Raw genomic sequence first — 17,836 nt, 5'->3', positions numbered from 1 at the left:
CTGTAAATTTGGTGTCAATAAGTCAAATGGCTTGGGAGCTATTGAACAAAATAGGTGTTAATAACAATAATAAATTAATCTATAATTTTATAAAACGTGATTTATGGGTGTGTGAGTGTGTGTGTTAAGATTCTTTCGCTACATTTGTACAAACCGTGCAACGTAGAGAGTTGAATTTTTTTATGGTGGCCAGAAACAGCTGTCGGATCCTAATAGACGAGTGATTGAATTTCTTCACCTTCTCTATGTGTGTAAACTCAAGCTTTTATTTGTTAAACAACCATTTTTCAAAAGAGAATTTTTTTAATAGCGCGACAATTGTCTTTTTGTTCTAAACAAGCATTTGGGACCAGCAAAGAATTGACTCCTTCGTTCCTTAGTTGTTGTGGATCCATTTTTAAACGGCTTGTCGATTCATAACGGAGGTGACCTCTAGTGTGTTTGTCTGTATTTTCAAAAATCCTTCAGAACGAAATTAAGGGCAATCAGCGGTACTGTTTTAAGAGAGACACGTGACCAGTGCTGGACCTGTGTCGACACGACAGTTTATAAAAGTTTATAAAGAAACAAATCTGTCAATAGGATGGAGGTGCAAAATGAGCATCGAGTAATTGACGCGTTCATTGCATACACATACTACTAGGCAAGGAAGATGATCTTTAAAACCTCCAGACTACTGAGGGACTGTGCGGTAACCTCAGTCTAAGTCTGCAGAATGTCCCCACCTTGTGGACTTCCTGTGTATGGCTCCAGTTTTTTACCTAGGTCTACAATGTCTTGTGTGTCTGTCTTGCTACTGCAACAAATGACATTTCCCGAATACGGGATGAAATAAAGTTCTAATCTAATTTTATCTAATCTAATCTAATGCAGTTTCTGTGCCTAGCGAATGCATGTTCTCAAAACTATTTTTAAATAAAAAAATTAAACAATGACTCCATTGTCATTGACATTCACAACACTTTCACTCAGTGGCGGGCCGTCAGGGCCTTCAAGGCCTTCTCTGCTGGCCTAAGAAATATCTGAATCATATTATATTTTGTCCATCAATACTTATTATTCCAAATGGTCTGTTAGCTTCCTTTCATTGCTTTTCCCCCTGGTTGCACTGCTTCCAGATGTGTGTTTTCATGTTGATTAATTATTTGTTGCCAGATCAGATCTGCCTCAAAGCCTTCACAATCAGTTCTTGCGGGCTCTGCTGCATTAAACTAGACTGTTGCTTTTAACCAATCAGATTTCGAGTTGGCAACCCCACAATGATTTTTCATAGGCGTTAGCATTTTGCTGGCTGGGACATGTCATTGCTTTCACAAACTATGATTGGCTAGTAGGCGGGCCAAAGCAGCCAGAGATCGCAAACTCCACCCACATGGCTGACAGTGGCAAAAACAAATGAATTCTGTTGCAGATTTCTCTCACAAAAGCTATTTTCCAGACGGACTTTTCCAGAAAAAAAATGGACATAATTAAGAAAGGGCGGTCAACTCCGAAGCTAGCAAGCCTGTTACAGCCGGGAATATGGTGTGTGCGGCACTTTCAGTGTGCTAATTTAGCTCCACAAGCAAATAGTATATTGTTGTTTTGATTTAAAGCCATTTTCAAAACGGACTATGCCAGAAATATGACAGGACAGGCTCGACTTTCATCATTAGCTTCGATGGCGATAGTAAAGAAGGAAGAAAGAAAGGAGGATGGATATTGTGTAAAAAGGATTTTTTGGTGAGTAAAATATGGCCATATTCCTAAATAATATTTCAATTGTGGGCCAAGTTCTGATATCTGAAAAGCTCCAGTGTTTGTATTTAAGCTCCAGTGTTTGTATTTAATCACAAAATGCTTCTAGGAAGTGGACTTTACCCCAGTTTAATTTTGGGCGTTTCACCATTGACGTCCATCGCTGTCTTTTCCGGGGAAAAATCACCCCCCTGGCCTGGTTGTAATGTCTCAAAAGCTCCAATATTTGTATTCAATCAATAAATGATGCTAGGAAGTGGATTTTACCTAATTTTAGTATTTTAGTGCATTTTTTGTCATTTCACGTATGGACGTATCGATGTTCATCGCTGTCTTTTTACCGGGGAACTGATACTCCGGGCCCGGTTCTGATGTCTAAAAAGCTCCAGTATTTGTATTTAATCAATAAATGCTGTTTTCGGCTGGATTCTACCCCATTTTCGGGCAATGTTTGCCCGTAGGCCAGGGGTGGCCAACCAGTCAGAGACTAAGAGCCACTTTTTTTACTGTGTTACTGCAAAGAGCCACATCATACATGGGCACACACAGACCTCTGCTCAGCCAGATTTATTGAAAATGACCCACAGCAAGATAATGACAGTTATTTTTTTCAACAGTTAACATTGTGTGCACTGTCACACACACACATAAACTCTCAGTTAAAGCAAGTCCACAAACAAAAATATAACAATTTTCAATGACATTTTTCTCTTACTATGCTGCTTAGTGGGACTTCTGGCATTCCTTGTCCTGAACAATCCTCCTCAAATCTGGCTTGTATTCCGTTGTTGCCACTCGAAGCAACTCTTTCACATGAGTGTCAGTCAAAACAGGTCGATGCTTTGATTTCACATGTTTCAGGGTGGAAAACACAGACTCGCAGACGTACGTTGACCCAAACATCGACAGGATCTTTAGCGCAGCTCGTTTGATGTTGGGGTATTTTTCCACCGGAACACGTTTCCAGAACTCAATGGTCCCTTCCCTGAAAACAGCTTTCAGTTGATCCTCCTCACAAAGATCAATCATCTCCAACTCCGCCGCAGCCTCATCTGTGACGAGCGGGATTTTCAAACAGTCTCCGCATTAAATGGGTCGACAAGGAACGTAATCCGTGGTCTTTTCAGTTGTAGATCACGGAAGCGGGTCACAAAGCTTTCGTGCAAGTTTTCAATCAGCATTGCATATCTGTCTCTTTTCTTTTTCAGGGCGGCACTGGTGACATGTTCACTGGCTTTCAGCAGAGTGGGAAAATGCGTTAAATCTTTTTTTTGAATTTGCGTCTTGAACAGTTTCAGTTTGTTGATAAACGCAAACACACATTGCACGAGGTCAGGCAGCATTTTTAACTTGCCTTGCAGGGTCAGGTTCAGTCTGTCCAAGTGCCACAGCATGTCGACCAAAAATGCCAGATCCATAATCCACTCGAGGTCCGAGAGCTCGGGATAGTCCTTGCCCTTCTCTTCCATGAACAGTTTCACGGCGTCCAAAAGCTCAAAGAAGCGAGAGAGCACTTTGCCTTTTGACAGCCACCTCACAGTGCAGTGCAGCGGCAGGTCACCTGGAAGCCCTTGGTCCAGCTCAGCGATGAGACTCCTGAATTGCCTGTGGTTAAGCGCGTGTGTGCGGATGTAGTTCACGATTTCCATCACAGGCTTCATGACGTTGTCTGAATTCAATGATTTAGACACGAGTTGCTCCCTGTGGATGATGCAATGGAAATTCCAAAAGTCGGGAAATGTTTGATCAGTTTTACATAGCCCCACAAGCCCGTTCACGGATCCGATCATGGCCGGCGCTCCATCCGTGGCTATTGCAGTTAGTTTTGCTATGGGCAGGTTCGCTTTTGCAAATGCAGCCATCATCGTTTCTTTCACATCTATGCCACGTGTTCTGTCTTTTAATGGCACAATATCAAGGAATTCTTCTTTGATCATACATTCGTTTGACACAGACCGTGCAAAAATTGCTAACTGAGGCTTGTTACGGTGTGTTTGACCATGGTTTACACTTACGCCTTACGCCAGAATATCGCTTAAAGAGCCGCATGAAGTCAGCCAAAGAGCCGCATGCGGCTCTAGAGCCGCGGGTTGGCCACCCCTGCCGTAGGCCATTGACGTTTATCGCTGTCTTTTCCCTGGAAAATCGCCCCCTGGCCTGGTTTTAATGTGTGAAAAGCTCCAGTATTTGTATTTAATCATGAACTGCTGCTAAGAAGTGGATTTTACCCCATTTTTGTGCATTGATTTATTGATTATTTTTTATGTGTCACAGCTCTAGCTGCAGTAGAGGTTTTATAGCCATAAAATAGTGTTTGAGGGTTGGATTGATACGTTGAAGGCGCTACCAGAAAATGCACCGCCCGCCACTGCTTTCACTAAGGTTTTAAGTTTATGAGAGATCTTGACGTAATTCATCAACTGTGTCTCTAATATCAAAGAGAATTTGTAATTAAATTACATATATGGAACAAGAAAATGTGAATGCAAATACGTAAATGATGGTAGTACGTATTGGATACAATAGGTCTTCAAATCAGTGTCAGTTGAGTCTGTCAACTTTATTTCCTGCAGGAGTTTTTTTTTAATTCAACCAGGTGTCAACATTCAGCCATAAGGTGTCAACACTGTCAATGGAGCGTGTCACTTTCGAAACTGCCACTTGCAGAGACGAGTCTTGTTTTAGGGGTACTACTTGGTGTTAAAGGTTACAGAAACACGGCATTCAGCAATGAGTTCTACAAACGTGTTTTTTTTCGATCAAAGAATATATGAAAAATAAAAAGCCTAGAAGGAACAGTGTTTTGTTATACAGTAGGCCTCGTAACTGCATGTATTTTTTAAAATAAATAATTCCCCCTTGGTAATGCTTTTCGTATTTATATGTACAGTACGGGTCATTTGCAATCATTAAATAAAGTTATTTAAAAAAACAGTCCCCGCCCTTTCGTATAAAATGCGGCTGCGCGAGGTAGTTCGTTCTTTTCTCTTTCGGATTGAGTTAAGGAAGCCGAAGAATTCACACTGTGTTTACGGTAATGCAAAATCTTTTACTTCCCAAATATATTTTGGCAGTGCAGATTTTTACGTGGCCTGTATTGTATGTTTTTGAAAATTGCGCGAGGTAGTTCGTTCTTTTCTCTTTCGGATTGAGTTTTGGAAGCCAACAAATTCACACTGATTACGGTAATGCAAAATCTATTACTTCCCAAATATATTTTGCCAGGGCAGATTTTTACGTGGCCTGTATTGTATGTTTTGGAAAAATTATTCCCGCTACTATTTGGAGCCTGGAAAATATTACAAACTCGCAGTATGGTGGCATTGTGTATACGAAATTGGCCTGGTTTCCACCATGACTGCTTACTAGTCAGGTGTGTATTATAGTAAAAAAAATGTAATTATTTTTTAGATAGAGCCTGATCATTTTCACCACCTCCCGCTGCCATGTTGTTGCCGTGTCCCGGCGGCGACTCTGTGCTCCTGTTCGTGCCCTTCCCCTCGGATTTACTCGCCTATGCCGACGGGCCGCGAACGCCCCGCGCTGCCTTAAGGGTCTTAGCCCCCAGATTTTTTTCTTTTGAAAGAAAAATCCTCATAAAATAGTCGGAAAAATTAGTTTGATTGTATAATTAAAAAAAACAGGTTGATTGTATAATCCAAAAACAGGCTGATGATTTTAGTCCAATTCCTTGCTGCTTCAGTATACAGTGGGGGCAGGAGGGGTTTCTGCAACATTTTTTTGGTGCACAACTAACATTGTGGTGGGAAGTTGTCAAGTGAGTCGTTTTTGTTCTAGAATTTTTTTTGTACACAGACCGTCCAGAGGATTGCCAAATTCGTTAGCTCTGATCATGTTATCGTCAATCTCCGGGATTTTCATTTAATCCCTATCGAAGACTTCCTGGAGACTTTTCAAAGACACACCGCGTTCTCCATTCACGTCCTGTCCCTGGCCCTCCTCGTTGCTCGCTGCCTTTTCCTCCTCACTCGGAAACTGCCTTATCTCGATCGTTGCTCGCTGCCTTTTCCTCCTCACTCGGAAACTGCCTTATCTCGAAATGGTCTTGATCAATCGGAAGTGTTGAGTGGCTCCTGAGCGTATATTCACCTCCGCCGTCATGTCCGAAAACCCTTTGGTGGTTACGGACCCAGCTAGCACCACTGCCTGCTCAACAGTGGAGTCCTTAAAGCAGGGGTCTCAAACTTGCGGCCCGCGGGCCAACTGCGGCCCTCGGGACGATAATTTGCGGCCCCCGTCTTAATATGAAAGATTAATGTTCGTGCGGCCCGCAAAATTGATATGAATGACACTTGTGTTCGGAGCAATGTTCCCTCTAAGCTGCGCGCGTGCGCAATTGCGCACTACTCTCGTCTTCTCTGCGCAGTAGCAATCATATGGCGCGCAGTTAAAAAAAAAAATCATTTTTTTTTTTTTTAATTTTTTTTTTTTTTTTTTTTACCCCTTTCCCCATGATGGCGCCGTTTAAGTGGCAGCCAGTGGCAGTAGCTCTGTCCACTCATGTTTTACATGAAAAATTAGAGGGAACATTGACATGCACCTGCTTGTGGCAGGTGTGATACTGGTATGCCCATAGCGAGCAATGATGATGTCGTGACCGGATGATTCACCTAAAGACGTTTCGCCGACGGACGTTTGACAGACGGACAGGTCGTACTAGTATTTGTTAGTTTAATGATTAAATACAAATACTAGTATTTGTGTTTAATCATTAAACGCTGTTTTCAGCTGGATTTGACCGAATTTGAGAGCATTTTGAGCCGTTTGGCGAATGGATGTCTATAGACGTTTTTTTGCCTCCATCGCGATATCATCCAGTATTTGTATTTCATCATTAAATGCTGTTTTAGGATGGATTTGACCCGATTGCTGTCATTTTACGGCTCGGTTCTGCTACATCTGCCTGCCCAAGAGTGCTTATTCCCGGACTGCCATGCCCGCCCAAGAGTGCTTATTCCCGGGCTGCCATTGATGGTAGACGAACATTGATTTTTACTATAATTTGGACAACACCGGCGGCGGGCCGGATTAAAAATCCTAACGAGCCGTATATGGCCCGCGGGCCGAGGTTGAAAAACTTGTACACACACGATCCGGCGGGGCGAGCGTTCGAATCCCGTTTCGGCGAAACCTCCGTTCGGCCGAATGAACATTCGGTGGAACGTCCATTCGGCGACCTTCTGTCTGTCAAACGTCCATCGGCGAAACGTCTTTAGGCGAATCATCCGAGTACCGATGATGTCGCTCACACTGGTACTCAGTGCGCTCAGGGAGCTTGTCTTTCTGCTCAGACCAACAAAAAATTAGAGGGAACTTTGGTTCGGAGCTGAATGAACTAATCACGGTGAGGTATACGGCTCTGGAGGGCGGGACATCGGCCGGGCTGTCCAGTGCCTCGCTCACTCACTCATTCATTCCTCCAATCAGCTGGGCGGAGGAGAAGCCGTGAGGCCGATCACTCCGCTCGGCGCGCACACTCCTCCGCTGCTCTCAGCATAGAACTGAATGAGGCGCTATGATCCGTGATCCAGCCTGTGTCAGTGTCTGTAGCCATCTCCGCGATTGAAACGGAGAGCGAAAGTGCACATGCGCCACAAACCCGCGCGACTGAATGTGAAAGATCAACCCGAGACTCATTCCAAGTGGAAAAACATATTACAGAGCCCCAGAGATGTCTCTTTCAAAGCCTGCCGTGAAGAGAAAGGTCGGTGATGAGCACAGACAGTTTCAAGAAAAGTGGGGAGTGCAATATTTCTTTGTTGAACACAGGGGCACCCCGACGTGTCTCATTTACACTGAAAAAGTTGCGGTGCACAAGGAATACAATTTGAAACGTAATTGTACTACGAGACATACTGAGGAGTACGAAAAATACCAAGGAGATGAGAGAGCCAACCAGGTTGCCAGTCTTAAAACACGTCTTCTGAGGCAACAGGATTTCTTCAAGAAGGCTACCAAAGACAGTAATGCAGCAGTCAAAGCTAGCTACGCCGTTTGTGAGTTGATTGATCTTGTGCTAAGTGATCCCAAATGGCTCATGGACTTGGCTTTTCTTGTTGATATCACACATGAGCTTAATGTACTGAACAAGAAGCTACAAGGCCAGGGGCAACTTGTCAGTGCTGCCTATGACAACGTGAGAGCATTCTGCACTAAACTTGTGTTATGGAAAGCCCAGCTCTCTCAGACAAACCTTTGCCATTTCCCAGCATGCAAGCTCTCGTGGATGCAGGCACACCATTCAGTGGTGAGAAGTATGTTGAGGCCATTTTGAAGCTACAGGAGGAATTTGATCACAGATTTGCAGACTTCAAGACACACAAAGCCACATTTCAAATTTTTGCGGACCCCTTCTCCTTTGATGTGCAAGATGCCCCTCCTGAGCTTCAAATGGAGCTCATTGACCTGCAGTGCAACTCTGCACTCAAAGCCAAGTTCAGGGAGGTGAGTGGAGAAGCAGACAAGCTTGGGCAATTTTTGAGAGAGTTGACCCCCAGCTTCCCTGAACTTTCCCGAAGGTTCAAGGGGACCATGTGCCTTTTTGGGAGCACATACTTGTGTGAGAAGCTCTTCTCCACCTTGAACTTTAATAAGTCCAAGTACAGGTCCAGACTTACTGATGAGCATCTTCAAGCTCTACTGAGGGTCTCCACTGCTTCCTCCCTCAAGCCAAATGTGACTATGTGAGAAGCGCTGCCAGGTCTCTAGCAGCAAGGAGTCGGCAAGAGAAGCCGTGTTCAGAATATTTCATGTTCAATGTTCCATTCAAGTTCAGAAAGTTAAAGGTTAAAGAGCTGTTAATACAGACATTTGAAACGGAATAAAAATAATTCATTTTCTCTACTTGGCCAGCCAGTGTATATCTACTGTATGCTCATTAGTATTATTTGGTTTTGTATTACTGATTGATTTATTTTTTATTCATCTTTAAGTTAATTTATTTAATTCATTATTTTTTGTTAAAAAATAAAGATTTTGATAACGTTGGAATGTTTTATCAGTGCTTTTCTTGTGGAAATCCTGATGCGGCCCAGTCTCACCCAGACTCGGCCTCTAGCGGCCCCCAGGTAAATTGAGTTCGAGACCCCTGCCTTAAAGGGTGAACCCCTTAAAGATCTCTAACTTTTTGTGGCCACAATTTTTTTGAGGAGGATTTTATTCCTCATGGTTACCACATGCTTGGTTTCCCTTGTACAGTGGTACCTTGAGATACGAGCATAATGCCTGAGCTTGTATGTCGATTTTACTCGTATCTCAAATCAACGTTTCCCATAGGAATGAACTAAATATAAATTAATTTGTTCCCACCCTCTGTTAAAAACACCCAAAAGCAGGATATTACAATGGAAAAATATTTTTATTGGTTGTAATTCACCATCTACTAACAGTAACAAATAACTAGTGGTACTGATGTTTTGTAAAGAAATGAGGCATTATTTGATACAACGGGGAGTTCATGGATTGGGGGAGGGGGTAGATAGTCACTTGACGGATGTGATCGAAACGTAACAAACTTAATTTAATTTGGATGAACTTAGATTCTTATACACGCACACTTAAAAAAATGCCTTGTATCTCAAGGTAAATATTTCCAAAATCCAAACAAAGAAAGCTGGAATTCACTCTCCGTACGCGATGCTAAACGTTGCACGCAGGGAACATGAGTGACCGGCTTTGTGTTTGAAGAAGAATTTATACTTTTGCTTTCTTCTGTGGCATGGTTGGAACCAATCATTGCAGCGCAGAAGAAGCGGTACCCTGACTTACGCCATTTTGGCCGGAATTTTCATGTCTTCCGGTTGCAAACTTAAAAATAATAATAATTAACAATGGAAAAAAAATCAAAGTACAGTGGCACCCCGACACACGAGCAATTCGAAATAGGAGTAAAATTTCGAGCAAATTATCTCGAGATACGAGAAAGCCAGGTGGCCAAGACATGAGAGGCTGTTTATGATTTTAGCGCACTGTCTTTTTTGCCGCATCTCTTTCGTGTATAACAGATATCTACGAGCACTGGGCGGAGCGTTGCATTTTCCCATGTTTTTTTCCCTGTTAGTCAATACATAATAAAAGTGAACAACAATGGATCCAAAGCAAACCGGTGGAATGAAGAGTTGTGCAAAGAAAAGGCGAAAGTCGACAATCAATATTAAGCGCAAAATAATTGAAAATTATGAGTGGTGTACGTGTCACGGAGCTTGCTCGGCATTGCGAGAGGAATACTTCAACGATAAGCACCACCCTGAAGCAGAAGGACACAATTGGGGATAAAAGGCCTTCCAAAGGACTAACTATAATTTCCCCCCGGTGCAGTGACATTCATGACGAGATGTAGAGCCTTCCTTTATTATGGATAAAAGATAAACCGTTAGCAGGAGATGGCATGATCGAGTCAACTATATGTGAAAAAGCCAGTGGAATTTACATGGATTTAATAACAAAGAAAGGATCTGAAAAGGGGGAGCCTTCAACACCTTCAGAACCCTTTAAAGCAGGGGTCTCAAACATGCGGCCCGCGGGCCAACTGCGGCCCGCGGGACGATAATTTGCGGCCCCCGTCTTAATATGAAAGATCAATTTTATTTTATTTTTATTTTTATTTATTTTTTTTTTTTTTTTTTTTTTTTTTTTTTTTTTTTTTTTTTTTTTTTTTTTTTACCCCTTTCCTCATGATGGCGCCGTTTAAGTGGCAGCCAGTGGCAGTAGCTCTGTCCACTCATGTTTTTCTTGTTTTACAGCATGTTTTACATGAAAAATTAGAGGGAACATTGACATGCACCTGCTTGTGGCAGGTGTGATACTGGTGTGCCGATAGCGAGCAATGATGATGTTGTGACCGGATGATTCGCCTAAAGACGTTTCGCCGACGGACGTTTGACAGACGGACAGGTCGTACTAGTATTTGTTAGTTTAATGATTAAATACAAATACTAGTATTTGTATTTAATCATTAAACGCTGTTTTCAGCTGGATTTGACCGAATTTGAGAGCATTTTGAGCCGTTTGGCGAATGGACGTCTATAGACGTTTTTTTGCCTCCATCGCGATATCATCCAGTATTTGTATTTAATCATTAAATGCTGTTTTAGGATGGATTTGACCCGATTGCTGTCATTTTACGGCTCGGTTCTGCTACATCTGCCTGCCCAAGAGTGCTTATTCCCGGACTGCCATTGATGGTAGACGAACATTGATTTTTACTATAATTTGGACAACACCGGCGGCGGGCCGGATTAAAAATCCTAACGGGCCGTATATGGCCCGCGGGCCGAGGTTGAAAAACTTGTACACACACGATCCGGCGGGGCGAGCGTTCGAATCCCGTTTCGGCGGAACCTCCGTTCGGCCGAATGAACGTTCGGTGGAACGTCCATTCGGCGACCTGCCCGTCTGTCAAACGTCCGTCGGCGAAACGTCTTTAGGCGAATCATCCGAGTACCGATGATGTCGCTCACACTGGTACTCAGTGCGCTCGGGGAGGTTGTCTTTCTGCTCAGACCAACAAAAAATTAGAGGGAACTTTGGTTCGGAGCTGAATGAACCAATCACGGTGAGGTATACGGCTCTGGAGGGCGGGACATCGGCCGGGCTGTCCAGTGCCTCGCTCACTCACTCATTCATTCCTCCAATCAGCTGGGCGGAGGAGAAGCCGTGAGGCCGATCACTCCGCTCGGCGCGCACACTCCTCCGCTGCTCTCACCATAGAACTGAATGAGGCGCTATGATCCGTGATCCAGCCTGTGTCAGTGTCTGTAGCCATCTCCGCGATTGAAACGGAGAGCGAAAGTGCACATGTGCCACAAACCCGCGCGACTGAATGTGAAAGATCAACCCGAGACTCATTCCAAGTGGAAAAACATATTACAGAGCCCCAGAGATGTCTCTTTCAAAGCCTGCCATGAAGAGAAAGGTCGGTGATGAGCACAGACAGTTTCAAGAAAAGTGGGGAGTGCAATATTTCTTTGTTGAACACAGGGGCACCCCGACGTGTCTCATTTACACTGAAAAAGTTGCGGTGCACAAGGAATACAATTTGAAACGTAATTGTACTACGAGACATGCTGTGGAGTACGAAAAATACCAGGGAGATGAGAGAGCCAACCAGGTTGCCAGTCTTAAAACACGTCTTCTGAGGCAACAGGATCTCTTCAAGAAGGCTACCAAAGACAGTAATGCAGCAGTCAAAGCTAGCTACGCCGTTTGTGAGTTGATTGATCCTGTGCTAAGTGATCCCAAATGGCTCATGGACTTGGCTTTTCTTGTTGATATCACACATGAGCTTAATGTACTGAACAAGAAGCTACAAGGCCAGGGGCAACTTGTCAGTGCTGCCTATGACAACGTGAGAGCATTCTGCACTAAACTTGTGTTATGGAAAGCCCAGCTCTCTCAGACAAACCTTTGCCATTTCCCAGCATGCAAGGCTCTCGTGGATGCAGGCACACCATTCAGTGGTGAGAAGTATGTTGAGGCCATTTCGAAGCTACAGGAGGAATTTGATCACAGATTTGCAGACTTCAAGACACACAAAGCCACATTTCAAATTTTTGCGGACCCCTTCTCCTTTGATGTGCAAGATGCCCCTCCTGAGCTTCAAATGGAGCTCATTGACCTGCAGTGCAACTCTGCACTCAAAGCCAAGTTCAGGGAGGTGAGTGGAGAAGCAGACAAGCTTGGGCAATTTTTGAGAGAGTTGACCCCCAGCTTCCCTGAACTTTCCCGAAGGTTCAAGCGGACCATGTGCCTTTTTGGGAGCACATACTTGTGTGAGAAGCTCTTCTCCACCTTGAACTTCAATAAGTCCAAGTACAGGTCCAGACTTACTGATGAGCATCTTCAAGCTCTACTGAGGGTCTCCACTGCTTCCTCCCTCAAGCCAAATGTGACTATGTGAGAAGAAGCGCTGCCAGGTCTCTAGCAGCAAGGAGTAGGCAAAAGAAGCCGTGTTCAGAATATTTCATGTTCAATGTTCCATTCAAGTTCAGAAAGTTAAAGGTTAAAGAGCTGTTAATACAGACATTTGAAACGGAATAAAAATAATTCATTTTCTCTACTTAGCCAGCCAGTGTATATCTACTGTATGCTCATTAGTATTATTTGGTTTTATATTACTGATTGATTTATTTTTTATTCATCTTTAAGTTAATTTATTTAATTCATTATTTTTTGTTAAAAAATAAAGGTATTTGATAACGTTGGAATGTTTTATCAGTGCTTTTCTTGTGGAAATCCTGATGCGGCCCAGTCTCACCCAGACTCGACCTCTAGCGGCCCCCAGGTAAATTGAGTTCGAGACCCCTGCTTTAAAGCGAGTCATGGCTGGTTCTAAAAATTAAAAAAAAAAGATCTGGAATACACTCGGTTATGGTGCGCCCTATAGGTGTGAAAATACGGTAGCCCAAAAAAATCAGGTAAATGTTTGGAATTCCCAAAAAAACAGCTTCATGATTGTATAATTAAAAAAACAGGTTTGGGATTAAGCAGTTTAAAACCTTTCCTCATCCAAGCTTTTCTTTTGCTCATTCAGTACACGGGCAGCAATGCCTCCTTTTTATTTTTCGAACCAACCCTTGCTTTAATATTAGTGATTTTATATTTTTATCTTAAAAACTCAGTTTAATGTATTTGAACTATTACCTTAATTGGTTACTCTAATTTATTTACACAAACCTTGTTTACGTGTTAAAAAATATGACGATTTTCCATCTATTTTGCTGCCATATTTTGTAAAGAAAATTCACCGAACTGAGCAATTCAAGAAATGGAAATGTAACATTTAGTGTACCATTACACCTTTTGTAGGAATGTTTATTAAGATCTGTAAAATTATTTCTTTTCCTCCAATCAGTCATGGAGGGGCAAAATGAACGCACCTTTCTTGCCATCAAGCCTGATGGTGTGCAGAGAGGCATCATTGGAGAGATCATTACAAGATTTGAAAAGAAAGGATTCAAACTTGTTGCCATGAAAATGCTTCAAGTAAGTGTTCACCTATCATTACAATTTTTCTCGAATTGTTCAATTTCTCATGACAAGTTGTCAGTTGATTGAAGAATGGATATATTTTCCGACAAGTATACAGTATACCCTTGTTTTTCGCGGGGGTTGCGTTCCAAAAGTACTGTACAGTAATACCTCGACATACAAGCAATTTGAGATGTGAGTAAAAGTTAAGAGCAAATATTTATCTTTAAATACGAGACATATTTTGATATACACAGCGGACGTAAGAGGCTGGTCATAAGAATATCAGGGGCACTGTCTTTCTAGTCGCAAATCCCTCGTGTAATGTCTCTACGAGCACTGGGCGGAGCGTTTGCATTTTTGTTTAGTGTAAGGTTGGATTAAATTTATTTTTGAGTTTGCCTGCATCGTAATCCCAAATTCATATACATTTGTTTGTTGCGAGAGCGTTGCCGTGCAAAAAGTCCCCCCAATCAGAATGCAGAACACTGGACGATGCAAATCCGTGAAGTAGCGAAACTGAAAAATAAACTGTTATAATAAACGAGCGATAACTGTACAGTGAATGCTGAATGACCTAGTCAGTCGATTATCAGCCCCATCTATTTTGGCACTTAGATCTTAGATAATCTCAGTCCAATGGCTTTATTTTTGTGCCAGTGGGTTTAAGTGTTGATTAGTTGAACTGTGGTCAGTCCAAAACAGGTACTTAATCCCTTCTCCCTCAGGGGATTTGTGCAGCAATGCCATCTGTTCCTTTTCAACTGTCTTTTGTAATGAGCAGCTCCTAATAGCGCTGTAAAGATACAAACAATCACAATATGAATCATACCACGATTCTTAATCCACAATTTGATAAACAAGATGATTACTTTAATAAATGTCAAAAATTTAAAATTGCACTAATACAAACATCTTAAATTTAGTTTTGTAAATTGTTGTTTGCTGATATGAAGTTCCATTTTAATGAGTTGATAAGCACTAATTAAATGATCTTGCCAAATATTATTAAAATATAAATGATAAGCCTAACACGAGACAGTTAACCCTGTGTATCCTGGGTCCCTCCCGGTAGGACATGCCGGGAACAGTTCACCAGTGGCCTGTGTTTCTAAAGGCTCTGGATGTTGTGGGTTTGTCTTGGTTGACACCTCTGCAGCATCGTTCTCGGATAGGGTGGAGAAGAGGATGTATTCCTATGAGAGGGGAATTGCACTCCTCAGACTCTGAGAATTCGGGTTGTGGTGGGGTGAGTGTTGAAAATCAAATCTTGGATTCAGGAGGGGCAATGTGTTTCTTAAAATTTTATTTTTTTGTATCTTATTTACACTTGTAGGGTTTGGTGATTGCGCATAGGAAACTGGTGGGGTTTGGTGAATGCGCATAGGAAACTGGTGGGGTTTGGTGAATGCGCATAGGGGACCACTGACCTAGACAATAGGCAAACTGCAGAGGGTCTACGTCTGTATTCATCAGGGGGCTGAGGTGGTTTAGGACGATTCTCTCCATTGTCTTGATCAGGTGAGAGGTTTGTGCTACTGGACTGAAGTGGTTGCTCTCCCTGGGGTTCGGTGTTTGGAACTGGAACCACACAGGAAGTCTTCCACAAGGCAACCTTCTGCAGACTAAGACTGAGGTTAAAAGTGTGCAGAATCACTCTTCCAAGCTGATCTGCACAGTCCCTCAGTAGTCTGGAGCTGAGGCCATCAGGATTGGTAGCCTTCCTTGCCTTGATCTTCTTAAGCTATCTTATCACCTGATCAACAGTAATGAGGAGGCTGGTCAGGGAGGAGGATGATGTCCCCTGTGGTGAGGTGTGGGGGGTGTAAGAGGGGAAGGAAGAGGAAGATGTGCCTCTGGTCTGGGGAGCGGGGGCAGAATCGGATCTGTTAAAGGACTGATTCAGTTCTGATTCGGGTCCCTCTCGTTGTTGATTCCATGAACAGTTTGTTGCACGCATATCTTCTCGGTTAGCATGACTAGCGCAGGGGTCGGGAACCTTTTTGACGAAGAGAGCCACAAACAATTCATTTTCCAATGTTATTCCATAAGCCATACTATGAGCCATACTACAAATTTAAAAGTCAAAATACATACATGTAAGCGAGTGCCTTTTCAATTTTTTTTTTGAAATTTCACCACTTTTAAAGTGAAAAAAAAATGAATATTTTTTAAAAGATTCTTATGCTGTTGCTAATCAAAGAGAGGATGCATTCTAGAAGAGTACTGCAAAAAAATGAAGATTAAAGCAAAAAAATGTAGATTAAAGCAGTTCTAGATGTAATATCTCAGTTCTGTCACCAGCGATTTCCATATTTTAGCTCACAGGTTAGCAAAGAGCCAGATGCACCCATCAAAAGAGCCACATGTGGCTCCCGAGCCATAGGTTCCCTACCCCTGCTCTAGCGGATGCCTTGTCCTACCTTTTTGGGGGGGGGCAGTGTTTAGTCTATCTGTGGCTCCCAGGAATTGACCCATCTGGTTTCTCCCTCAAGCCCCCTCGGTTCAGGATGCCCTTGAGCGGAGTGCCTCCTGCCGTTCAGCCTGATCTGTCCGACACTCCAGTGGGTCCTTCTGGAATGGCATGAATTGCCAATGGTGGCCCTCTTTTTGCTGTTGTGCAGTTTGTATCTTGGCGAGCCTTGGCATCTCCCTGGCAGCACCAATCTTCTATCCCAACTGGTGGGACTGGTTTGGCACTCCAATACTTGGCTTGCTCGTCTGCAGGTCTGGACATTGTTGGGACCAACTTGCCTATATGTGACTGCTGTTTCTGTCAGACAGACACTTGAATGCCCGAGTACCCTCCACCCCACGGTAATGCGGCTGTAGGTGGAGGTTTTTCATTGAGTGGTTTGGGGTCCGTCGGGTGGACCCAGTGAGGTTGTTCGTCCCTGTTATTCTGGACTTCATGGAAACCCTCCTTGACATGTGGCACATGGGACACAGGCCTTGTCTTATAACTTTGAATTCTGGTATCAATTGCTTCCTCTTTTTTGCCTCACAATCTATGAAATCTTTTGGGATTGCAAAAAACTGAGCTGATATTTGATGCATGGATCAATGAACCAAATGGTATCGAAAGTACAATATGCATACTGTACTGGCAAACTTCAAGTGGAAATGTGATGATTCAGAATCACTAACTAAGATTGAAGAGGAAATATGTGTCGAGTAGTCGGAATACTTGGTTTACTGATGATACCCACTTTTTTTTACAGCCATCAGAGGAACTGCTGATCCAGCACTATCTTGACCTGAAAGGCCGTCCATTTTTTCCAACCCTCGTTGATTACATGAAGAGTGGTCCAGTTGTTGCTATGGTAACAACCATTTAACCTGCTGCTCTAAGCAGGTTAAGTGCAGCAAGTTCCAGTTTTATTTGTAGTATAATTGTATTTATTTATTTTTAATCTAGGTGTGGGAAGGTCAAGGTGTTGTCAAGACTGGCAGGGTGATGCTTGGTGAAACCAACCCAGCAGATTCCAAACCTGGAACAATTAGAGGAGATTACTGCATTGACGTCAGCAAGTAAGTAGTATGCACCCTGTATCTTCAGTATTGTCTGTAGATAACATAGCAACCTGTAATTATTTTAATTAACCACAGAAACATCATCCATGGAAGTGACTCAACTGAGAGTGCTAAAAAGGAGATTTCTCTTTGGTTCAATGAAGATGAGCTGAGCAGCTACACAAGCTGTGCAGCCAGCTGGATCTACTCTCCTTAAAACTTCCTTGGCCTAATTTTTTAACAGGAATAGTAAATTCAAACAGTGTGTAACTACATTGCTTTTTTTGGTTCATTTGTCTTGGAAAGATTAAATTCTCCTGAAGGATGACTTTGTCCAATTTATATCCAAATAAAGGTCAGTGTTGAAAACTAGTAATGCTTCCATTTTGTTTAGGCATAAGATTAAAACCATTGTTACTGATGAGATTTAAACAATAAACAGGAATTTTAACCACATTTAAGTAAAGATCTATATAAATTAACAGTGTCGGAGCACGGAAGTCATTTAAAAGGAATTTTAGTGCCAAGACCATATACTGGTCAAACAAAAATATTGCTCCAGCAGAACAATGCATTTATTGGACACTTGTCTTGCAAA

At 42.7% G+C, this 17,836-nt stretch overlaps 1 protein-coding gene across 1 annotated transcript; it reads left to right on the top strand.

Annotated features, from left to right (window-relative positions):
• Positions 1-4,674: 4,674 nt before the first annotated feature.
• Positions 4,675-17,610, top strand: LOC144092713 (nucleoside diphosphate kinase B-like). Its single transcript, XM_077625754.1, has 5 exons — positions 4,675-4,771; positions 13,610-13,740; positions 16,947-17,048; positions 17,144-17,256; positions 17,335-17,610. The coding sequence occupies exons 1-5, from the start codon at positions 4,693-4,695 to the stop codon at positions 17,453-17,455; spliced, it is 546 nt and encodes a 181-aa protein (XP_077481880.1). The 5' UTR covers positions 4,675-4,692; the 3' UTR covers positions 17,456-17,610.
• Positions 17,611-17,836: the final 226 nt, after the last annotated feature.

The sequence above is a fragment of the Stigmatopora argus genome, chromosome 18 (assembly GCF_051989625.1).
Source record: "Stigmatopora argus isolate UIUO_Sarg chromosome 18, RoL_Sarg_1.0, whole genome shotgun sequence".
Lineage (NCBI taxonomy): Eukaryota > Metazoa > Chordata > Actinopteri > Syngnathiformes > Syngnathidae > Stigmatopora > Stigmatopora argus.
Note: the sequence above shows the minus strand (reverse complement) of the source record. Positions and strands in the feature narration are given on the sequence as shown.

Excerpts from the sequence above, each read along its gene's own strand:
- LOC144092713 (XM_077625754.1), top strand. The coding sequence starts at position 4,693 with ATGCGGCTGCGCGAGGTAGTTCGTTCTTTTCTCTTTCGGATTGAGTTA. Across the intron at positions 4,772-13,609 it reads GAATTCACACTGTGTTTACG|TCATGGAGGGGCAAAATGAA; the intron begins GTAATGCAAAAT and ends TCCTCCAATCAG. Across the intron at positions 17,257-17,334 it reads TACTGCATTGACGTCAGCAA|AAACATCATCCATGGAAGTG; the intron begins GTAAGTAGTATG and ends AATTAACCACAG.